General features: G+C 43.3%; 1 protein-coding gene across 1 annotated transcript in view; it reads left to right on the top strand.

Moving 5' to 3' along the window:
• Nucleotides 1–26,028, top strand: part of znf800b (zinc finger protein 800b) — a 47,478-nt gene that overhangs the window by 12,225 nt on the left and 9,225 nt on the right. Inside the window, 8 exon segments of the mRNA XM_080757176.1 lie at nucleotides 10,213–10,310; nucleotides 13,933–14,353; nucleotides 18,456–18,551; nucleotides 20,026–20,169; nucleotides 22,938–23,109; nucleotides 23,565–23,775; nucleotides 24,279–24,441; nucleotides 24,856–25,253. Coding sequence (XP_080613302.1) covers nucleotides 10,260–10,310; nucleotides 13,933–14,353; nucleotides 18,456–18,551; nucleotides 20,026–20,169; nucleotides 22,938–23,109; nucleotides 23,565–23,775; nucleotides 24,279–24,441; nucleotides 24,856–25,253 — 1,656 coding nt within the window. The 5' untranslated portion in view covers nucleotides 10,213–10,259.

Below are 26,028 nucleotides of genomic sequence, written 5' to 3'. Positions count from 1 at the left end.
ATTGACCCTATAAACCTTACCTATTAAAATAGGTAAGGTTTTGGTGCCTCTTCGGTACCAATATCTCGTCCGGCCCAAGGACTAACAGTAGCTAGCAGAACAGTGGTCTGTTGCTCTATCAAGTCCAGGTAGGACATGAGGCTGTCGTCCGTGATCCCTCCAGAGCCGGACTCGTCCAAACGAGACCTGCCCCTCAGATCAATATTATTCAATATGCTGTTCGCCAGGTTTTTGATCTGCGACATGGTGGCGTTCGTGCTGTTGAGCAAAGTCTCTTCTATTTTAGTGTCCAACTCTTTCTGGCTGGCCGGTGGCCGCTGTGTCTCTCATCATGTCCCGATGCAGTGTTTCCGGATTTATGTCCTCAGGTTTCATCCGCCCCTCCTCATGTACGTGCACGTACGTTTTCTAAGTCTAGATAGATAGAGTTCAAGTGGTTAACTCCAAAAGTTAAATAACCAAGGATGCCAATGTGTGTAAGCCAGTGTTGAATTGATTGCTTCGATTAAAACTATGACGAAAAATGTACGAAAACGGAATAAAACCTGATCTAAAGACTACATATATTGACAATGTTGTCAACAAATAAAAACTAGACAAAAATGTTAGGGAAGAGACTAGTGGAGAAGAGATCCAGTATAAGTAAAAGACAAAGTCATTTTATGCTCAAGTTCAAAATCTGAAAATAGCAGATATCTTTTCAGCATGCAAATAAGTGTAAAATCATTACGACTCATTACGACGCTGTCACGGGTGGCCCACCAAAATACACTTCAGTGGACAAAACAAAATAACTAACGACACTAAAACATTTCAGATGACTAAAATATGACTAAAACAAAATGGAATTTTACCCCACTGTCAAAATCAACAGTGGTGTATGCAGGCTAAGCGGAACAGACTGGGTCACACCAAGGCATTCTCTGATTTTTCTCTCTCTCTCTCTCTCTCTCTCTCTCTCTCTCTGCAGTCAGTCAGTCAGTCAGTCAGTCAGTCAGTCAGTCAGCCAGCCAGCCAGGTTGCTGCTCTCATTACCAGAGTCACTATGCACCTTGTCACCATGGCAACACCCTGATTGCATTTTACTGTAATTATATACATATTTATTTAATATATTTCTTTGGTGGGGATTTGGGGTGTTTGTGTGTGTGTGGGTGTGTGTGTGTGTGTGTGTGTGTGTGTGTGTGTGTGTGTGTGTGTGCGCGTGTGTGCGCCACGCGCATGCTTGAGTGCACTCCTCCACATGTGGGTGTGTAATACTACTACTGGTGTATGTGTGTTTTTAACGTACACCTGTCCTGTGTAACCTGGGCGTCTTTAGTTTACGCCGTTCAATCTGGGAATCATCTGTGTCATTCTTTTTAGATTCTCTATGGAAGAAACATGTTAAGTTAGGATTTAGACTTCATGTTCAGAATCGGTCTCGGGTCTAAAAGTACATCAACTCTGTGTACGTCTTGCAAGGTGACATCTATGCAGTTTAATGCTCTATTATACGTATAGCGTGTAGGTGGGTGCTTTGGATATCTGTGTCGACGGCGACGCTGCATACTCCACTGGTGCATGTAGCCCGCGTCCTGCATCCTTAAAGGGACACTTCACCCTTTTTGCAAAAAAATATATGTTAATGACGTTTAGAAGCTTTAGATCACTTTCCTGGGGGTATCCATGTGTGTAATATGTGGTTTTAGATATTTTAGATTGTAGCAGTGAGCCTGTTGTCTCTGATGTCATGGACACTGGGCTCACTTCCTTCCTGGACTACATGTTGTCTCAGTAAGACAGCTCTCCCCCCTATCCACAAGGAGGAGCAGTGCACCAAATAATTATGGGAATTGTAGTCCAAGAAGGTAGTGAGACCAGTGTCCATGACATCAGAGACAAAAGGCTCACTGCTACAATCTAAAATATCTAAAACCACATATTACACACATAAATACCCCCAGGAAAGTGATCTAAAGCTTCTAAACGTCATTAACATATATTTTTTTGCATAAAGGGTGAAGTGTCCCTTTAAGGGGAGCGATAAAACGCACCTATAGTTAATTGAAATCATTTTCAATGAGACCTGCGTTTTTGCTCTGAGAAGTCGCGTTGCGACAACGCAAGCGTATTTACATGAGCGTGGTCCCGTGAATTTGTTGCGCGCGTGCTCGTTACGTGCACACGCCCGCGACTCACCAGACCCGGATTCTGTTGAGCTTTTATTTTACGCATGCGTTGTTGCGCCCCTCTTCAACTGGAGGAGACCTGTGTTGATCCAGGCAACGACGCCTGCGTTCCTCGCTTCACGTTTGCAAGGCCCTTTAAGACTCACTAAAATGAGAGAGGACGCAATCATGTCACCCTCTGGGGGTCCTGGGATGCAATACTGTACTCAGTACTGTACTCTGTAGGACTCATAAAATGTCCTTGGGACCCATCTAAAAGACCACCCCTGGGTCCTGGGACCCATTGCATTGAAAACCTATTTACCTCATGGTACTCCGACCTGTGTCTAAACTGCTTTTGGAATTGTGTGTGTGCCTCACTGCTTGCTTGCATGTATACTATGAACTTATTTGTGCGTATTCTAATAAACACACACACACACACACACACACACACACACACACACACACACACACACACACACACACACACACACACACACAGGACTGCTGCTGGCCCCCAGACCGGGTGGGGAGGATGCTCTGAGCAGATCCACATGGGCACACATGCAACTCGAGGACGCACACAGGTTGTGACTTGTTGTTATTCGGCGGCATAGAAATGTCCACGATCGGCTTGGCACATTGTTATGCCTCCTCCTGCACCGTGCTGCCCTACGCACCACAGTGCGTGCTGCCCTACGCACCACAGTGCGTGCTGCCCTACGCACCACAGTGCGTGCTGCCCTACGCACCACAGTGCGTGCTGCCCTACGCACCACAGTGCGTGCTGCCCTACGCACCACAGTGCGTGCTGTGCATGTGCCTATTAGCGGCGGCACTGACTGCACACAGAATCCCCAGGCACATATTGACTGGTGGGAAATGACCAATTTTGCAAGGTTTGTTGTGGCTGGTGAGTTGAGCCATTTGGGCAGGTACTAGCCATCCTTCAAATCGAACTTCATATTCCATTCGGCCCTGATTTAAAGGTTATTGTTCCTGTCATAAAAAAACAAAACATTATACAGTCTAGCATCCTCAATTGTGTCCGCATCAACAGTATCAACCTGTTAAACCACATGAACCCCATCGTCCCTATTCTAGGAGTAACATTTGGTGAAAAGGCGCTGTGTATCAGCTATTTTAAGTGAAGAGGTGTTAGCATTGAGGAGGAAAAGAGCCAATCTAGTATGGAGTCCAGGGGGACTCCATACTCCAAGTATATATAGGGTTTAAATGGGTAAGAACTTAAAGATGCAGTGCCATGATTCCCCCCTAAAACATGATCATCAGGTACTATGATTTTACTATATGACTCTGAGGAAGATTTATTTAATTTTTTATTATTTTACTGTACAGAAAGTGTTAAAACTATGTTTTTATGTGGCCACACCCACCAGTTCATAGCTTCCCTGCGTAATACGCTAAACCCGCTAACATGTTTAATTCGCCGTTTTGTAATGACTTGAAAACTGCTTTGTCACGGACAACGTGACGCGTTTTGATGATGTAACCGGAAATCGACCTATCCACTGGCTTGCAGGGGCTTCTGGGAAAATGTGTTCAATGCAAGTGAACAGCCTTTTACACTTGGATCTATGTGCGATTACTATTTGTTGTTTGTTCTTCCAAATCACAAATACTTCGGCATATGCTCCAAAGGTAATTAAACAATACTGGCAGTGACTGTGGCATGTTATATTAGGCTGTAACGCACGGAATGTGTTAAGTATACCAGGTTTTCACCTTAGCATCTCCCACCTGAACTTAAACCTCACCCACAACTGTTGTTGTATGATAATGGGGGAGGGGTTAGGGGTGGAGGATGTAGACTTGCACGTAGCACTCTATATTGTATACTCAAGCCTCTTAGCTTGCTTATGATTATTGATGACTATTTCTATGTATCTATTTATTTACCATGTGTTGTTCTTGCTTACTGTAAATCGCTCTGGATTTAGAGAGTCTGTTAAATGCGTAAATTGAACGGCTTTCAGCTTTCAGGAAGAAACCAAAAATACACAGGGAAGACATATTTGAATATTATAACCACACTCCGGGGTCTATTAGAATAATATTAACTCCACAGACACATACAAAACATAAAAAGTACAATAACGCCACAATGAAGCAGAACTTTATGTACGGCCTTATTTGTTTTCTCTTTAATATAACGTCAAATGCGTCACCTCTGTTGGCTTATAAATCAGTATACCATTTCCACACTGTCAGAGCTGGTATGTTGACATCACGTCTTCTATATAATTACAATACCGGTGGTTGTCAAACTTTAATTTCAAGGACCACCATAACCATGAGAGTGTACAAATCCTTCATGCAAGAATAAAAACTGAAATGCAGTCTTGGTGTGAGCGACCCATTACCTTTATTTCCAGTGTACAAATGGAACCTTTATGGAATGGATCCACATTTTGGTTCCATATTCCATTTGTACACTTTCAGAGTTACAGACCTGTGTCTATTTGGAGCCCCCTCAAGTAACCCAGAGGGTCCCTGGAATTCACTCTACAATGCATGCAATACTGTATGTATGATTGAATGTGTGAAATTATAATAAAGGCCAAAAGTATAATAAATGATAAATTAACCATCAGGTACCATCCGCTGAATCTTTCTTCCTACCAGACAATCCATTGTTTTTACAGTGTTCAAATGATGTAGAGCCCTGTAGCCTACCATATGTTAGACGCAGAGAAGGACAAAATGTTTATTTGATTACTAAACTTTCATTCCATTAACTTCCCGTCAATCATTTAGGCTAATTGATTATTCAATTAACCAGGCAGTTTATTTGATAGTCCACCGTGAAGGGGGAGAGCGGGAAGTGACATTCTCCGCCGAGCTCCGGAATCGAACCCTAGATTCGCTGAGCCTATGTGGTACACACCGTAAAACACTGCCATTGGCGCCCAAGTATTTCTCTTTACAGAACGTTTGGGGTGTGCCTGTCCTTTCTTTTAGCCTTATTTTCATCTTTTATGTCTTGTTTTTTTGTTCTTTTAGCTTCTTTCCAGCAAATTTTGATTTAGTCGTAGAACTTAGAACGTAGTCGACAGAAATGTATGTTGGCAGCCTGGCAGGCCTTGATAGCGTATTAAGGGCTGATTTTACACTTGGTTGCATGCTGAAAATAGCCGATCTACAAGCTCACGACACGACACCGTGACAGGCAGCGCCACGTGTTATGACCTTGTAGATCTGCTATTTTCAGAGCGCAACTCCACAAATTACTTGACTTTTTAGTTCTATTGGATCTCTTCACCACTGATCAAATTGTCATTATATTTAGTCATAGTTTCAGTCGCCATACCTACGTTAGTTTTTATTTAGTTTTTGTCAGTGAAAAAAGGTAGTTGGCGAATATCTTTCTCCTTTGAAACCCTGTATTATGACTTTATGCTGATGTTTTTATCACTCAGTCACTCAGATTTCACTGCTTGTACCTGTACGAGTGAGTGGTAAATATATTATGCTGATGTTGTTATCACTCAGTCACTCAGATTTCACTGATTGTACCTGTATGTATGAGTGAGTGGTAAATCAAAGCCTCTTGATTCACTGCTGGCAGCCAAACAACATTGGGCCTTTATTTTATTTAAATGCACGTTAACCCTCACATCACCGTTTTGGGCAAATGTTCAGAATTGGTTGAAATGTCCCATATTTATAAAAAAAAAAAGACGAAAAAAATCGAATTACCTATTATTTATTTTTCTTTCTTTGAAGCAGATCTACAAACTCACGTGTCACGTAGGTTGTAAATTTGCCATATTTGCCAATTTTCTTACAAAGAAGTATTTTGGGAAGTTGGGGTAGGGATATGACAATGTCATGTTTTTTTAAATTATTATTAAAAAGAAGAAAATTGCATGGAATTGCATGGATGCAACATCAATGTACATGGCCAATTAAAAGTGCAAATCAGTTCTCAGGACTTATAGATGTCACAGAAGAGTGTGTGTTCGCATATAAAAACTAAAAGGAAATAATAGATATATACAGTACAGAGTACTCACATACAATATGGCATTATTCTGAAGCACAAGCTAAGGTACACACTTCCGGTTATCCTAATTCTGGTCCATTCAACGAGCAACATACAACACAACTCCGTTTTGCCTTAGAGCTGCACTATGTAACTTTCCTCTTCTACCATGGATTTGAACTGAGTATCTGGAATTACTATTACCCATCTGGCTACTAAGTAATTAGAGTCGGACCAGTGTATAACCCTGGTGGACAGAGGTGTAAAGTATATAAGTACATTTACTCAAGTACTGTACTTTTTTTGGACAATTATGAGGTATTTTTTACTTTCTAATCTTCTGTATTTCCAATTTTCAATAATTATACTTCTACTCCAATACAGCTCAGGAGCAAATATTGTACTTTTAACGCCACTACAATTATTTGACAGCTTTAGTTACTTTGCACAGTTTACAGATTTAGATTATTATCACTAAACAACAGTTTTGATACTTTTACTTAAGTAGAACATGTGAGTACCTCTTCCATCACTAGCCCTGGCCATTATACTGGTCGGTCATTATTGAACGACACCGGTAGATATGTGGGAAATCATGCAGTCCATGTGTACCGATTTATAACCTTTCCCGAAAGCGGTTTGACGGTCCAGCTTGACTACTAGTCTTTACCAGTGTCAGACTTGCTACACTAGACCTAGCAGTGTGACCTGCAGGTGGAGGTGGTTTAAGTAATTTGGGGCAACACCATTTACAGACGTTTTTACCTGACAGTTTCCCTTGGACTCTACTGGGAGCTCCTTCCTGTGTGCTCTGGACCGAAATGTGTTAAGATAAAGTCTTTACTCTAACAAAAATGTTTCTTTCGTGTGAAGCTTTGTCTTGTGAGCCAGTCCTTTACACAACATGACGGAACACTGTTTTCCTAAATATTTGGACTTGGACCCCCACCTGAAAAGACTTTGTGCCAGGGACCCGGAGGCTGTGGGGTTGAATTCACCGTGGTGCAACAGGTTTTGTCGGGGCGTCTACATGAACACAATTGGCCCGTGTTCAGGGGAGGGAAGCCGGGCGAGGAGGGTGACACTTGGTACTCCTATGGGCTGGGGAGGCACGGGAAGAGTAGGCCTCCTGGTGGGAGCTCCTCGCTGGCAGGTGAGCCAACAACAGTGACAACACAGCAATGTGTGTTTTGCGAGGAATCAATTGTCATAACTAAATTGGGGAGAAAAATGGCGTAAAAAATATTGGCTATTTTAAATTTATATATATATATATATATATATATATATATATATATATATATATATATATATATATATATATATATATATATTAAAAAAAAGTGTTCCTCATTTTTCTGGGTCCCTGGACTCCACTGTGAGAACCAGTGTGAACCAGTATCGAATAAACAGCTGTGACATGATCATCTGTTTAGGATAAGGAACTGTGACATAATCTGTGTACAGTAAGAACATGACATAAGCATCCACCGTGGCATCATACTGTGGGGAATAATAAGTACCAGTGACATAATTGCGTAGCTAAAGAAGGCAGAGTACCATCATGTTATGTCTGGGAACACTAGTGACATCACCCACAAACTTTTCAGGCCTGTCCAACTTCAGAATCTATGGGTTTGTCTCCCTCATGTGGCCGTTGGGCGGTACTGCAGGTTCACTGTGTCAGGCCAGGTGGAGGTGGTTGATGGATGTTCTAGCACAGTCTCTCTGGTGGAAGTGTCACCAGCCCTGTGACGTTGTCCTCGGCGGCATCTCGTGGAAGAATCCGAGGCCACCGTCCCAAGGAATGACAATGGGGATGATACGTCATTGTCACTGTTTTATTCATAATTCGTCTGGCTTTGTAGACGGGAGGCTATGAGCTGAATTGGGTGGAGATTGAGCCCGTCGTGCAAAACGGAAGGTCCCAGGTTCAAATCCCGCCTCGAGCGAATGTGTCAGAGAGGTGTCCCTGAGCACGCCACTTAATCGCTAACTGCCCCCCCACCAGCTGTGGGATGAAATAGGTCATATTGATCTTCTTTTTCTTCTTCTCATTTATTGTAATATAAGTCTGATGTTCAATGTCTTATGCTGTGGTTGATGCGGTAAAAAATAGGCTGTGTGTGTGTGTGTGTGTGTGTGTGTGTGTGTGTGTGTGTGTGTGTGTGTGTGTGGTGTGTGGGGCGTGGGGGGGGGGTGTCTCTTGAAGTCAAGTGTATATGCTGTAATAGTATGTGATTGTGTAATGAGCTTGGTTCATTCATAGACTGGTAAATAACCCTATTCAATTAAAATCCTGTTTAGAATCCCAGCTGTGGGATTTCTTTCTTTCTTTCTTTCTTTCTTTCTTTCTTTCTTTCTTTCTTCTGTTGTCCTAAATGATTACACATCAAAAGTTGACTCCACTAAGGTCAAGTGCAGGTGCTGCAGTTCATTTAATGAATTAAGTCAATTTAAGTTTTAACTGGGAATAACCACTAGAGGGCAGCAGAAGCTCTGCCCTCCAATAGTCTCACACAGGACCATTGGTCGATTGGTGTTACCAAGTCACAATTTGTAGGTATCTGTACTTTACTGTATTTCCCATTTCAAATACTTTTACTTCTACTCCACGAGTCCACTACATTTATTTTAAAACTAGTTTCCTCTCTCTCTCTCTCTCTCTCTCTCTCTCTCTCTCTCTCTCTCTCTCTCTCTCTCTCTCTCTCTCTCTCTCTCTAAAGAAATGTCTGCCATCATCATGACAGTTGGCCCTATGTGCAGCAGTGTTGTTTTTAGCAGCACATTTTAATTTAAATTTTAGTCATATTCTCTTGAATAGTTTTCATCTAGTTTTAGTCACATTTTAGTCACCTGTAATGTTTTAGTGTTAGTCTAGTTTCAGTCGACTAAAATATAAGATTTTAGTCGACTAAATCTACAGTTGATTTAGTCGATGTATTTTGGCGGGCCTTGATGCCGTCGTAATGGCTGATTTTACACTATAGCCGATCTACAAGCTCAGTTGTGAGCTTGTAGATCTGCTATTTTCAGCATGCAACCAAGTGTAAAATGACTTATACTGGATCTCTTGTCCACTAGTCCCTTCCTAACATTTTAGTCTTATTTGTTGACAAAATCGACAGTATATTTAGTCATAGTTTTAGTTATAGCTTTGTTTTCATTTCGTTTCCATTTAGTTTTCGACAGTGATAAAAGTCTAGTCGACGAACATTTTTCGTCATGGTTTTAGTCGAGGAAAACAACACCGATGTGCACCAAAGTCACAGGGACACACAGGAGACAAGCTCAGTTGATCTGCACTGCAGTCCAATTAGCAGGAAGGTTCATGTATTTCTCGAATGGTGATCCATCCTGTAAAAAGTCAGTGGTGTGCATGTGCTAATGAGTCCCTGGGCTCCATCCTGAGACACCCTTATCCCTTCTCTCTTATCCCTAAACTAATTTGCCATTTTTTACTATTTAAAAAAACAAACATTTTAAAATAGTTCAACTAGCCGATCAACATCGAAACATTGTGAGCTTGTAGATCGGCTATTTGAACTATTTTAAAAGGTTTTTATAATTAGTACAACATTTTCAGCATGCAACTAATTGTAAAATGACTTATACTGGATCTCTTGTCCACTATAGTTTTATTTGTTGATGAAATTGTCAGTATATTTACCGGTAGTCTTAGTTTTAGTCATCATAGCTTAGTTTTTTATTTAGCTTCCATTTAGTTTTCGTCAGTGGAAAAAGGTAGTCGACGAACATCTTTCGTGATTGGCTAGTGGGGATTATGTTTTATCCCTGCTGCTGGTCAGACAGTATAGTATGCATTTCCTTTTGGCAAATGTAGACTGTCTGATATGTTTCATAATTGTAGTTTGTTAATTGTTATCCACATGAACTAATATTTTGGGTACATTTGTCAAAACCCATCAAGATGTTATGTATATTTTGTAGGCTAAATGAAACAAAGTTTTTCAGTACAAAGACGTGTATATGGCTTAAGTGGTTATGAAAATAACTATTTTTTTCTTTGTACTAATCTAACCATGGACGTAGGAGCCAGGTGTTGTGCTGCGAGCGAGAGGAGAGGAGAGGGGAGCGCTATGGTGAAGGCCGGGAGGAAGACCTTGAGCTGTCCCCGAAGACAAGTGCAGGTACGTTCACCATATAGTCTCTTCTCCATACATGCTACCGGATCAGGGCAGGGGTCATCAGTATGTATGGCCTTAACCCATTTTGACCTGAGATTAGATTCTAAAAGTGTCTTCTACATCCTGACAGTTTTCTGAAAAAGCTATGTTTCTATGTCAGTCGTTCTACGATTTTTCAAAAATAGCAGACCTACAAGCTCGTAGCGCGCCACTCGGTGGCTTGTAGATCTGCTATTTTTCAATAGCTAAAGCATAACATAATGCTAACACCAAAAGGGGAAACATGCAGTAATCCTGGTCTCTAAACTGCCTCCCCCTGGCCAGCCGGGGCGCCTGATGGAGGGGAAAGGAACGGGTTGGAATAACGTGTTCCTTCCACGCGCTACGTCCAACCAGGGAAACTCCCCCCTGTCAGGTGTAAAGGAGCAACTTGGACACTCAAGCATGAAGGAAGCATGAGTTAAGTCCGTTGCTCTCCCCAGGTTGGCGGAGGGTGTGTAGAGCCCAGGATCACATTAGATGATTGACACAGGGGTGAAAAATGGGTTACAAAATCGTGGGATAAAAAATATATTTGTACACTCTCAGAGTTGCAGACCTGTTATGGTCATTCATCTCTTTATGTGTTTCCGGCAATATCATTACGGTGTATATGCTACCTTTTTTCACTGACAAAAACTAAATGGAAACTAGATGCAAACTAAGATATGATGACTAAAACTAAGACTAAATATACTGACGATTTCGTCAACAAATAAAAACAAGACTAAAATGTTAGGAAGGGACTAGTGGACAAGATATCCAGTGTCAGTCATTTTACACTTGGTTGCATGCTGAAAATAGCAGATCTACAAGCTCACAATGCGTCGCGCTGGGACGCGCTGTGAGCTTGTAGATCGGCTATTTTCAGCAAGTGTAAAAACAGTCATTACGACGGCAGCAAGGCCCGCCAAAAATATATTTTAGTCGACCAAATCAACTGTAGATTTAGTCGACAAAAGTCTTATGATATTTAGTCGACTAATAAAAACTAGAATATGAAACTAGAATAACACTAATAATAATAATAATAATAATAATAATAAACTTTATTTGTATAGCACCTTTCATACATAAATGTAGCGCAAAGTGCTTCACAGGGCAAAAATAGAATACAATAAAACATAAGTAGTAAAAATGATAAAACAATGGCAAAGAACAACATTGAATATAAGAACATAAAATAAATAAAAATAGATAAAAACAAATAAAATAATAATAAAAACACCACATGCAGCAAATTAAAACTCAATTAAAAGCAATGTTGTAGAAGTGAGTCTTGAGCTGAGCTTTAAAAATGTCTACAGAGGCTGCCTGACGAAGGTACAGTGGGAGTTTGTTCCATGCAGACGGCCCATAGAAGCAAAAAGCTGCTTTCCCGTATTTTTTAGTTGCCATTTCTTTTGGCAACGCGAGCAGGCCAGCAGTGGAAGACCTTAGTGGGCGGTTTGGGACATATTTAGGGAGGCAGTCATTTAGGTAGGAAGCTGGAACACTAAGACATTCCAGGTGACTAAAATGTGACTAAAACTAAAAGTAAACTATTCAACAGACTATGACTGAAACTAAAATAAGAATTTGCTGCCAAAATCGCGATAGATATTTGATACTCTATAGAATGACATTATTCATTCTCCGGAGAACTAGGCCTCCTCACAGTGGTGCTGGAAAACAAGTTCAAGTTCCGGAGTCTAGGCTATACATTTTGATCAGTGATGGACACGTCACAATGTGTGAATAAATGTCCACATAAATAAAGCTTCCTCGTGCATTTGCATGATCATAATTGCAGTATTTCTTTTGCTATCTGAAAGGGGTGACAGTTGCACACGAGTTGACCCAGGCCCACCCATGCCTATGCATCTGCTGCTAAGCTGTTATTGTGATAGATGGCTGTATTTTCCTGTGCCATAAACCTGTTTTTCATTTAGTGGGAAATTGCCCCCCCTGCTGTTAAATAGATTTACCACTTCCTACTTCTATCTCAGGTCCACCCACACAGGCGCACGCCACGCACGCACGCCACGCACGCACGCACGCACGCACGCACGCACGCACGCACGCACGCACGCACGCACGCACGCACGCACGCACGCACGCACACACTTTCACTTAAGGGGATGGGCCACTTATCGTGTGTGTGTTGTGTGTGTGTGTGTGTGTGTGAGAGAGAGAGAGAGAGAGAGAGAGAGAGAGAGAGAGAGAGAGAGAGAGAGAGAGAGAGAGAGAGAGAGAGAGAGAGAGAGAGAAGGTAAATGTCTTCCCGTCAACTCTGGATAATCAGCTTGCGCACGCACGCATGAACACACACACACACACACACACACACACTCTCACACTCGCACACACACACACACACACACACACACACACACACACACACACACACACACACACACACACACACACACACACACACACACACACACACACACACACACACATACTAATGGACTATGAAGACAGTTTCTGAAGAATAAAATAAGAAAATATAGAATGAATTAGCTAAAGCTGAGTCAGGGCCTCACGGCTAGAAGTTAGAAGATAAAATATTTGATTAAAAACTAAAAACAAAACAGAAGCGGAGTCTAAAATTACAAATGTTAATATATTTACAAATACATATTTGGTCATTACTTGCATCTATATAATTCCATACTTCCATACCATAAACGTATACTTTGTTGGATTGTCTTTCTAGTTTTGTCTAGTCTCATAATCATTAGCTCTGTCTTTTCTTGTCTTGTGAGCTTGCAGATCGGCTATATTATAATGGGCAAAATGTATATAGGGCTGTATGTTTTGTAATAATAATCAAACTCTACAAAGTAACTAGTAACTAAAGTTTTAAAATAATTGTAGTGGAGTACAATTGGTAAAAAAAAAAAACCCTTCTAAATGGTACAGTACAAAAAGTACAGTAGTTCAGTACAGGGCAGTACTCACCACTGTCTGTCACATAGACGTGTTGGGGAGTCTCACTTGGTGGTGTTTGACATGAGCAAGATGCCACTGGGAACACCGCGGTCAGAAACTGATTTTAATGCTTGCTCTTCTGCCCTCCAGCCTCCACACTTATACTGATGAATACTTATAGGATGTGCCTCTTTGCAACCCCATCTTTTGTCTTTATTTTCCTTTGTCCACTTTTGCTGCTAATAGTACTACTAATAATAATAATAATAATAGTGCATTTGATGTATAACGCACATTTTTGCAATCCTCAAAGTGCGTGTGAACTGTGAATGGTGCAGGCTGCGTGTGCGTGCGTGTGTTGCAGTGGTAATGTATGTGTTTGCACCGTTTGTTTTACATCACCATTACATCACCTAATCAACATGAGATAGACTTTAATATATTAGCGCAAACACACTGTGTGACATGTAATCATGTATACAATTGTGCCTGAATTAGACAACCAAACAATGACATGGTTACCTGGGACCCTACTAGGCTAGGTCAAACTAAAGACTAGGTGTTCTTCGTCTTCTCCTTCTCATGCATTGCTTCGCTAAACGTCATTCACCATGATTTTATTTAATTTCATCGTTTGATTTGTATCTATGTTTGTGTTTTCTTTTTTTAGAATCAGATGGAGGAAGACAATGAGGATTTCCAGCCCCAGGACGACACCCAGTCTCCATCACAACCTCAGCCCGAGGGAGGAGCCAAATCCCCGGGTCAACCCCAACCCCAGGCCCAGGCCCAGGCTTCGGGCGAGGCCTCCCCCGACGAGAAGCAGGGAGAGACTCCGATGGAGACCGACACGCAGAACCAGGAAGCGGAGGAGTGTCCCTCCCGTTCCCGACCGCCCGCAGCCCGGGCTCTGTGGAAACCCATACCCCAGATTCAGCCCCAGCCCGCGGGCCAGTGGAAGCCCATTCCACCCCTGGAGCCCCAGAACAGTCCAGGTGAACCGGCGACCTCGGCCTCTACCCGGAACCAGAGCTGTCAGACCGAAGAACAACCCCCGCAGGGCAGTCCTGGAGGCCATGCTCACAGTCTGGGTAAGACTGGATGTTTGAGTCTGTGCAACCCATTTAGACCTGGAACACCTATTGTTTGTTTCAATTCGGGAACACATCACCTCAAATGTCATAGTATATATCAGAGACCTCTTGTATCCATATTTACCTTTTGTGTGTTTTCGTCAATGAATGCCCTACTTGATCATACTAGAGCGTCACACAAAAGTAGCAGATCTACAAGCTAGTCGATCATCTGCTACTTGTGCTATTTTTATTTATTTTATTCGCTTCCGCTTCAGCTATATATCTCGTGTTGTGTTTATAGCTATCTAGCTATACATCTCATGTTGTGTTTATAGCAGACTCCTCACTCAAAATGTGCAATTGCAGTTTGGGCAACTCCAAAGCAAATTCCACATGTCACAACATTTTATTTACCTGCCCATAGTGTTAACCCCTTACCCCCGTGTCGGATCGGTGGTTAGACTGGCACATTCACCGATATACTGATATGACAAATAAGGGCCGAACCGATACTTTTCCCTTACTTTTAATGTTTGTTTAGGTCAAATGTTAAACAAACATTGATGACGTGAGACATCATGTGACTGGTATAAATTCAGTGGGCGCCCCTCACTTCACCCAAGTGAGTTTGTTTTCTCCTGAAAGACAGACGTTGGAGGGGCTAGCGCTGCAGGTTTTGTGTTGGTGACACCTTTCACCGGGTCACTCTATCCTCTGTCCTTCTATATGGCATCCTTTCCTTTTTTTAACTCCCCTTTCCATCATTCTTGCCGTTTTCGTTATTCCTTCCTTCCTTCCATACTCCCTTCATCATATTTCCGTCCTCCATCTACTTCCTTTCATTCATCCTACCCACTTCGCCCTACCTAGAGAGAAGGAGGAAAGGTCTCACACGTGTTGTCTAAAAATAGACCTTCTAATTAGCTCACATGCACCTGGCAAGTATTCATTAGTCTGAGCACACGTACGCATGGACGCACGCACGCACACACACACCAGCCTGACAAAGTAGAGGAGAAAGGTGGGAATTTGTCAAGCAGGAAGTCAGATCGGACAGGATTCAGGAAGTTGTTTCTAATTGGCTGTCAGAGTGGCAGCCTTTCTCGTCACCGCGTCTGACAGAACTACATTGGGTTTTTCTCTCTCTCTCTCTCTCTCTCTCTCTCTCTCTCTCTCTCTCTCTACCTCTCTCTCTCTGTTATTCTCCACTTACACACAAAGAGAAGTCCGTCCACTGATGGCTTTCTAAAAGACCACTCGCTCCGTTGATTCCTGGGTAAAGAAAGGAGTCATGCAGGCCGTGTTCATCTGGTGTGTTAGTGTCATCCCATCGCTCTGATTGGTTGACCTCTGCTCCTGTTGAGGGGGTTGGTGAAATGGGGTTAGGAATGGTAGGGGTCGGTGACCCCCAAGGACTAAAGTGGTAGAACTCTAGGAGGGGGGGAAGGGCACTATCTGACTTTCTTTCTCTATTCCATGCTCTCTCCCTTTCCCCCTCTCCCTCTCTCTCTATCTCATTCGCACGCATACGTGCACGCACGCACACACACACACACACACACACACACACACACACACACACACACACACACACACACACACACACACACAAATGTTCACATTCACACATGTTCTGTGTTTGTCACGTACATATCTCGTTGTCTGTCGTGTGAGTGAGTGGGTCTGTGTGCAGTAGAGCTGTATGAATAGTTGGAGGGTTACTTTCATAACTTTGACACATTTCACGTGTCTATTCATTCATCTCCGATGGTGCAGAGCTCCAGTCAGTGTGGGTGTTTGTCTGTGGCTAATCTCACAAATATACAGCCATCATCAATGTCAGATCTCTTGGCCTATTGGCCAAGGCCAAGAACCTCAAGTCCAGAATATTGTCTCAAATCTGTCAGTGCGCTCTCTCTGTTACGCCAACATTGTTGTGGTGAAGTTGTATTGATCTCTTTGGTTCAAGGTTATAAAGGTCGCTACGCCTGTCCCTCCCACGCAACACAGCACATGAATCTCGTGCAGGCATTTACAGTACCTCACACACACACACCTCACACCTCAGACAGACAGTATGTGTCCACACATGGGAAAGACGCTGTTAAGTCAAGTCAAACTGGTCAATATCTGTGTAATTGTAAACATGGCACATATAGTATACTTTTGTTATAAAAAATAACTCGTGAAAATGTGTGCATCTGAATGTTTTTAACTCAAATCTTTGCTTCTGGAGGTCCCTGGAATTAATTATGTCCCTGGAATTAATTATATCATTTTGGGGGTCCTCGACAAACATGAAAAGACTTGACGACCACTGACACAGAAATGATAATAAACTGTTACGTTAGAATCTGCCTCAGGTCTTAACACCAACATTCGGAACTTTACAACCCGCCTACCTACAAGACTGTTGTATACTCGCGGGCGCTCCGCTCTGATCCTGAGCGTTAGACACCGCCCACTGTATACAGTGTTGGCATGTGCTTTCTCCATTAATCCATCCGGTCGTCCGGTTGTGTACTCCAGTGGTTCACAAAACTTTTTAGCTCAAGACCCAAAAGAGAAATGTGATGTTTGCCTGGGAGTCTGGGACACAAACTAGTTTATGGTTGTCTAAATGTATAGCAGAGCTGAACGCCAGTCACATCGCAAGTGCATCGAGTGTCTGACCAGTCACACGCGATATTTTGCATTTGTTTGGTTTGTGTAGCATTTGGATGTTAAAAATGTTTGAGGTACAAGAACTGCTGAAACGAACTTCGTAAAGGCAACGAGTTACGTTTGTTTGCTCTGCAGTGACATCATCACTTTGTTCGTAGAATCTTGACCTGCCGAAGCTGATAAAGTGAGGAAGGTTTTATAGTGTCATCCCAGATGAAATGCCCGTAAAGGAAATGTAGCAAAACAGTTTGTCATAAGCATTCCGAACCCATCCACACCATCGTAGGCTATGCGAAACCTCTGGACATTTTGACTGTGTTGTGGCAGGTGCCAAGATGACGCTTAAAAGGAGTCTGTTAGCGGTAGCACCTACCAAATAAAGGGCTGGTCATTGTTTGCGTTAACAGAAACTGCTACCTTTTGACTGGAGGAAATACTGGGGCACTTTAACAGGGTTCATGTGTGTTTAAGCACAGATAGTGAATCAATCACTCGTAGCCAACCCATGTTGGCAGAATGTTGTCCTCTTGTGCCTGGTCAAGGGCGGCTCCTTTCCTTTTTTCTCATTTTGTTTGTTTTCCTCTTGAGATAAAACATTGCCCCCGATGCATGTAGGGTTGTAGTTTTGTCGCGCAAGGTGACAAGCAAACACAATGTGTGACATGTAATGATGTATACAATTGTGCCTGAATTAGACGTTTACTGCAGACCTGCTGTCAGATAACAATGTGAACAAATATTTGGAGACACATGTTCGGGCAACCGGGGTTCAATCCCCAGCCGAGTCATACCAAACACTATAAAAATGGCACCCAATGCCTCCCTGCTTGGCACTCTGCATCAAGGTTTGGGTTGGGGGAAGGCCCTGCCACATGCTAGTGTCTGGTCATGTCCAGGGCGTGTACTTGTACATCATGTGACAGACATATACTAGTGCCATGTCCAGGGCGTGTACTTGTACATCATGTGACAGACATATACTAGAGCCATGTCCAGGGGGTGTACGTGTACCCTACTACAACACCAAGCCTGCCGCATGCTTCAGCAACAGGAGATAGACTTCTGAACTATGGGATTGTGTGTGGATCAAACATGCACGAATTCACGAGAGTGAGACAGTCCCAAGTTTTCCACTATGACATTTCCTGTTATATCCTTGTCACGTTGTGTATTTCATGCAATCAACTCTGCGGGACAGTGTGAAACAAGGAAATTAAAGTTGCCTTCAGTTTCACTTTGTGCGTGTGTGTGTGTGTCTTAGATGTTGTTGATCATATCTCTGGGTATTACACTTTATTCACATATTGACACTATAAGAATAAACCAATCTCTCTCTCTCTCTCTCTCTCTCTCTCTCTCTCTCTCTCATATTATGGTTGTTTATACATTGTTAGTTACCCCACCAGTTTTTTTAATTGTGTGTGTGTGTGTGTGTGTGTTTGTGTGCATGTAGGTTACTGTATAGAACCTGGGGACCCTCCGCTGTTTCAACAACCTCTACAGACCTCCAAATCGGGAATCCAACAGATTATAGAGTGCTTCCGTTCAGGTACAAAGCTTGTGTGTGTGTGTGTGTGTGTGTGTGTGTGTGTGTGTGTGTGTGTGAGTGTGTGTGTGTGTGTGTGTGTGTGCGCGCGTGCATCAATAAGGGGGGGGAGGCAGTTTAGAGACCAGGATTACTGCATGTTTTTTGTGAGGGTACCTACCCTAGCAGACACAGAGACAACATGCAAACTCCACACAGAAAGGCACAGAAAGGAGAGAACACGCCCCCAGCGGGAATTTAACGCATAACCTTCTAGCTACCGACTGCACCATCGTTCCCCCCAACCCCAAAATGTTTAAAAAAAGAGAGAGAGAGAGAGATGCAGGTAAATAAGTGTTTCTATGGGTCAACACAGCTCAGTTCACAATATCTACAGGAAGTTGTGTGAGCTTGCTTTGCTGTTGTCCTAGATTGCACAGCACACTTCTGTTTTGGTGTGTGTGTGTGTGTGTGTGTGTGTGTGTATTTGTTTATTGTCCTACATAACACAATGCACGCGTTTCTGTGTTTGTGTGTGCATGACTCAGACATACAAATACTCATAGAACAAATACTCATAGAATAGAAACTCTGATTGTAGCTTCTTGTGTGTGTGTGTGTGTGTGTGTGTGTGTGTGTGTGTGTGGGGGGGGGGGGGTGAATCAGACCGCATCGACCACACATTACGTTGTTGGAACAGTGAGTGGCTTCGTGAAACAATACTGTTGACAGTCACGACCACTGAGATGACGACGAACGATGACCATGTGTGCGTCATGAAAATGCAAGAATAGCCGCCTGTCCTTCAGCATTTGAAACGCATTGTCACGTTTGTGTCCGCAATCCATTATTGTCAAAACATTGTCAAGTAAAATTAATCTAACACACTGCAGTGTGCAGTGCAATATGCAGTGGCGTATTTGTCTCGTTTAATATTTTCCCCATTCACACGAGAACGATCCAACGTTCAATATCTCACCCACGTGTCTGACAAAGATGGATCACGTCGATGGAGCCAGACGTGGACGTAGAGTAGACGAACGCCGGCCGTTGTCTTTGAACCCGTTCCCTGTTGCACAGCACACGTCTGTTCATTTATCCATCTGTATGCTCTCTGACATGCAATGGAACTCTGAGGATTCGACGGTGTAGTTGAGATGTTTGGCGGTAATTGCTGTGTTCCGGTGTGAGCCACTGTACACTTTATGAATATACAAATCAACTTGCTTTGTTTTTTTTTCTCCTTCTGTCTCCCCAGAAAGACAAATTCATACAATTAACGTTCTTTGTTTTCTCTCTGCTTTCTCCACATTTATTTTCCTCTTGTCTGTCTGTCTTGTCTGTCTGTCTGTCTGTCTGTCTGTCTGTCTGTCTGTCTGTCTGTCTGTCTGTCTGTCTGTTTCTCCTACTTCTATCTCTCAATGCTTTCTCCCTCTCTTTCACCCCCCCACACCTCTCTCTCTCTCTCTCTCTCGCTCTGTGTCTCTCGCTCTGCTAGGTACCTGTGAATTGAAACACATGTTGCTGAGGGAAGTCGACACCATATTTGAGTGTAAGCTGTGTCGCAGTTTGTTTCGAGGCCTGCCCAACCTCATCACACACAAAGAGTACTACTGTCTGCGAAGAATGCCTGAAACTGATGGTTAGTTCACACACACACACACACACACACACACACACACACACACACACACACACACACACACACACACACACACACACACACACGTTTGTGTTACTATACTTGTGACCACATCAAATAGACTAAAGTTCTCAGTTGCCACGACTGATTTCAGTTGTTTGGATTGTGTAGCTGCCAGCTGCCAGATTAAATGTTATTTTAAGCGTTCAAACCAGCAATAGAATAGATTACAGCGCGTTTAAGTGTTTTATTTCATAACAGCAAACTGTTTGAGGGACACTAGCCCCTCCTATGCCCAGCTTTGTGTGTTTGTGTGTACCCCATAACGATTATTTGATTGGCTGAGCAATGCCTGTACCCCATAGCGATGATATCACGTTTTTATTTTCCTGTGGCAGATTCGTCTGCTTTCCAGGCTACTGTTTTCAAAGCATGCAGCCTAGTCAGTAGCCTATAGTGCATTATACCAATTCATCCACCAGAGGGCAGCGGCAACTCGTCTTTCTGGCATGAATGCTGCTGTTTGTTTCAGTGATGGCATGGCAAAACTCACATACAGACAGTATCACAATAGTATGACATAAAATTAAATAGTTCAACCATGAATGGATTAGGAGAACTACCAACACCAGAGCACACAGATGCATGTCTGCTGTAGAAAAAAAATAAAAAAAATAACAAATAATAAAAATGTGTTTAAAGTGTCGTATAGCATTTTGATATTGATATCCGCACATAATTCAGACGGAGCATTAGCTAAACTATTCTGTGAATGCCCTAACCTAACACATGTGCACGCACACACTCGAGTCACACACACACACACACACACACACACTGGACTGCGCTGACTTCCACATTAACTTTCTACTGTGCTGTCTGTGAGGAAACGGTTTGATCATCCACTGTGTTTTTGATGTACAGTGCCTCTCATTACCTCTCTCCCTCTCTCTCCTCTTTACACAAGTACTGTAATGATACTCACTTACTCTTGCACTTCATCGCGTTCCATTCCATCCCTCATTTGGTTTTGAGAAATAAATATCTCATAAGCCCCGCAGATCAAAACGTATCTGCTCAGATTCCTTCACCTTAACGGCCGCAGGAAAAAACAACGAGAGCATCGTTTTGCATGAGGAACGTTTGTTTTTCCACGCCATCGATCTGAGCTAAATTGTACTTAATTGTCCCACAAGCCGGAGAGCATAACAAATAGTTGGAGGTTGTGTCTGTTATTAGTTTTGATGAATGGTCTTATCGGTTTCGATCTCCACTCGGGGGTGTTGGATAATGATTTTGTGCATTAAAGCCAATCAAGAAGTTGTCTGATTGAAGTACGGTCTCTTCTCTGTTTGGTATCATTCCTTAATAACGTCAAATCTAATTATAAAACAGCAATTTGAAGTGTGATAGTGATATTCATTCATGGCCTCATGATGGGGTTTCTCTTGCAGTTTTGTAAGCAAAATGTTGTATTCAGGTTAGAGCTCTTCACGGACTGTGGACTGTATGAAATAATATAGCGGACGTATTGACCAATTACCATTTTATGATTAAAGCGCGAGAGAGAGACAGAGACACAGACAGAGAGGGTGAGAGAGAAAAAAAGAGTCTCGCCTCTCGTCTCCTCAGCGTGCGTGCATTTATAATTAACCCAACGGATCTTTTTTTTTTTTTTTACACACAATCATCAGAGTTTTAGCAGAAGCAGATGCATGTACCGGTCTTGGCTGAATGGAATATAACAAGGAGAGGATACACAGGAGAGTTGTCATGGTTGATTTAACCTTCTTATATTAATTTGATTTGAGCTTTGCTAGTTTGCTTTCACCTCGTTGAGGTCAACACTGTTGTCGGGATCCGTGATCGTGATATAAAGTATAATTGCACGCCGGTGTTTTCATTCAAATCAGCGCAAGGCAAAGGACGGGGCTTGCATTGCGTGGTACGTCTTGCGCTGCTGGTCCCAAATCAGCATAATCATCACACGAAACCTTTCCCCCCGTTTTTCTTCTCCGCAGCGAGTCAGACTGTGTGATTGTGTGCCAGTCAGACTGGCACACAATCACACACTGATTGAATATTTTATTAACATTTGCAACAACAAAAAAAGCACACGTCACAAACACAGTAGCCTACGGGTCTTCTCGGATCCACTCGGGTATTACACATAATGATTGACAGACCCGAGATCCGAGGGGGACACGTCCGATTCCGACCCTGCCCGAGTGATCACGATAAAACACGACTTCCGACCCGAGCGGGTCTCGGGTCAACTCGGGTATTTTCGGAGTCGGGGGACCCGGTGAAGAGCTCTAATTCAGGTAAAGAGAAAACTGAAGGCAGTTCATATACATATCAGATGCTGCTTATATCTCTCATAGTAGTATCTACAAGCTCACAACGTGCTTGTTGATAGCTATTTTCAAATAGCCGATGCATATAGGCTTTAAAGTGGTTAAACACAAACACATTTTTACTGGAGACCTCCGTACCCCACTTTGAGAACCACTGTTTTACATCACTGGTTCGAAACGTCATGTCCGAGGATTTTACATTGCAGATTGGAGTACCGGAGATTAACAAAGGGGGGGGGTCTGATGGCCTCGAAATGAAGAAGTCTGAGCATGAATGTTTTACGTGTCTGTCCGTCGGTTGTTGATGATGTTTTTCTCTAACATGCCTGTCCTCCAGGTGATGATGTTTTTTCTCTAACGTGCCTGTCCTCCAGGTGATGATGTATTTTCTCTAACGTGCCTGTCCTCCAGGTGACGACAGGCAGAGTGCGGCCATCAGGGACCTGTTAGAGGCCATCTACCCCAGGAAGGACAGGGCAGACCATGTGGTGCGACTGGAACCCATCGAGACCAGTAACAAGGCTGTGTTTCAGTACCTCAGCACAGAGGACGAGCTCAACAGATACCCAGCGCACACAGCCAGGTACCCGCAGGACGCACACACACACACACACACACACACACACACATACTGGTTCGCATGCATTGGTATTTTGTTTTGAATCAATGGTTTGGAGTGACCAATTTTAACCTTTTTTCTTGGCATTTTGCACCCTAAATATATAGCCCCTCGCTAATCCATAACCCTGAACCTAACTAACCCTAAACCTAATCCCAACCCTGAAATGTCTAATCCAACCCCGACCCCAAGCGGAATCTTTTCTTATCTGTAACGTTGGCTCAAAGAAATCTGTGTAACCAGGGGAAATAAAAGAAGAAATCTTGTGGGGGTCTGGCCTTTTGGACCTCACTAGAAGGACACACATTTATAAAGCTATATAGTAATACCTCTACCACACACACACACACACACGCACACACAGTCTCATGCCGAGATGATACAAATGGCGTGACGTCTGTCCCTCTTCATGTCGTCAGTAACAGACAGAGTCCGGTGGCGTGGGAACTGGAGGACGGCGGGTCGGAGCCCCAGCAGCAGCAGAGTCAGCAGGGGCCCTCGGAAGGCCCCGGCAGCTCCTTCCAGTCCTCCCAGAGCTACAGCCAGGCGCAGAGGAGACGAGAGGGCGCCGCCGACGAGGAGGCCCCTGAGGAGGCCATGCAGGCGGAAGAGGATGGCTCCACCAGTGGGGTGGGTGGAAAAGCTGGGGAAATTATATTCCATTTTCGAATGTTCCTCGAATATGGGGATTCTTTTGAATATAAAGATTAATATTCGATTTATTTATTTATTTGTATGTTTACTAAAGACATTGACCTTTGGCCAGCTACTTCTAATCAGTTCATCCTTGAGTCCAAAGGGGACATTTGTGCTAAATGTACTGAGATTCTCTCGATGCATCCCTGAGATGTATCACATTCACTATGTTGGGGCGGACACTAGGCAACCTGACGGACAAATACAGAAGGCACACAATTGTCAATGCGCTTTGACGTAAATGCATGAACCTTGCGGGAACCTCCAATGTGTGTGCACGCACGCAGACAGACAGACAGACAGACAGACAGACAGACAGACAGACAGACAGACAGACAGACAGAAACATAAAATGATTTCCACTTCATTGACTCATGATACACCTCCCTCTCTCTCCCCCTCTCTCTCTCTCCCCCTCCCTCTCTCTCTCTCTCCAGGTAGAGGATGTAACCATCTCCTGCTGTCTGTGTGGGAAGGACTTTAACTCGCGACGCAGCATCAGGCGTCACTGTCGCAAGGAGCACCAGACCAAACTAGAAGAGCTCCGGAAGTTCACAGAGACGCGCACTGTCCCCACCAGTCTTCTGTCCCTCGTCAAAGGTTCCTATCTGGCTACAATCTGTCTTTCTACCCCTCTGTCCATGAGAGAGTAGCCTGGCCCAGACACCGTGATTCATGGTCTAGACTCTAGAGTCTTATTGGTTCACCGACCTGAGGAGGTTTATAAACCACTTCCCATATATATATACATTGTTGCTGGGGTCCCCCACGGCTCTATACCTGGCCCCCTAATTTTTTCCCTCTACACCGAATCTCTTCGTTGGAAATAGCCTCTTTACAAGCACACAACGTATTGACTATGTGACGTGTGACTATTTTTACCAACTCTTTGCCTATTTTCACACAATGTTTGCCCGTTATGACATGCCTAGAATAGGTATGCAAGGGTTGAAGTCGTTAAAGTAATGTGTCGTGATCTTTTATCTCTTATCCTAATTCTCCCTATCTCCGCAGGTCGTCCGCGGACCCTGACCACGCCCACCGGTAAGTCCTGCCCCGTCTGCTACAAGAACTTTGCCACCAAGGCCAACGTGCGGCGCCATTTCGACGAGGTGCACCGCGGCCTGCGGCGCGACACCATCACCCCCGAGATCGCCACGCGGCCCGGGCAGCTCCTCACCCTGGAAGCCACGCCCCCCAAGAAGTCCGCCAGCGCGTCCCCCACCCGGTGCACCACCCCCAAGAGCACCACGCCCGTCAGCGCTAAAGGAACGCCTCCTCCGCCGGGCCAAAGCAAAGGCTCCGGCGCTGCTACGTCCGCCGCTACGTCCGCCGCGCCTGCGGCAGCCGCTGCTCCGTACAACCTGACCAGCTGTCGCTGTCTGCTCTGCAAGAGGACCTACAGCTCACAGGTTGGTGTTGCAGGCCGACCCGTTGCCAGAGGTTTGGGTCCGTGTCTGATTTATGGAGAGTCCTAGACACCGTGGGTCCCAAACACATTTTTACGGGAACCTTTAACACTCTAATAGAAAGCTATGTGTATGTGTCCCTGTGTCCGTACAGTACAGTACAGTACAGTACAGTACAGTACAGTACAGTACAGTACAGTACAGTACAGTACAGTACAGTACAGTACAGTACAGTACAGTACAGTACAGTACAGTACCACTCACTTCAGACGGGTCTGTTTTAAAAAAATATTATTAACAAAAAATAAAATAAAATAACATTCCCAAAAAATTAGAGAGGAAAATATGTTTTTTCTCATAGTAATTTCATGAATAAATAAAAGAAAAATCGTAGAAATTCCATAAATTTGCGCCATGTTGTGAGCTCCTAGATCGCCTACTTTCACTACTGTTTTCTAATTTATGGAATTTCTAAGATTTGTGGACCACTGCCAATGTTTTGACCGATATTTTGGTAATTCATTTTAAAACTTACATTTGATTAAAGGTTCTAATGGAGAACATTGAACTCATTAGAAAACAAATAAATACAAATAGAGGCAAACTAATTAATTAAAGTAATTTAAACATACAATAAAGTATTGAAAACATTTGACTTTGCTCATACAATGAACAAGCAATTTAATCACTTAATTAAAGAAGAAGATGTGCTGCCAAAACCGAAATGTAGCTTGTTGCTCTAGTTGGTATTATCTTCAGAATCACCTGAAGCAGCTTC

This window comes from Protomyctophum bolini (genome assembly GCF_963924005.1).
Source record: "Protomyctophum bolini genome assembly, chromosome: 23".
NCBI lineage: Eukaryota > Metazoa > Chordata > Actinopteri > Myctophiformes > Myctophidae > Protomyctophum > Protomyctophum bolini.
This window is presented reverse-complemented; position numbering and strand designations above follow the sequence as displayed.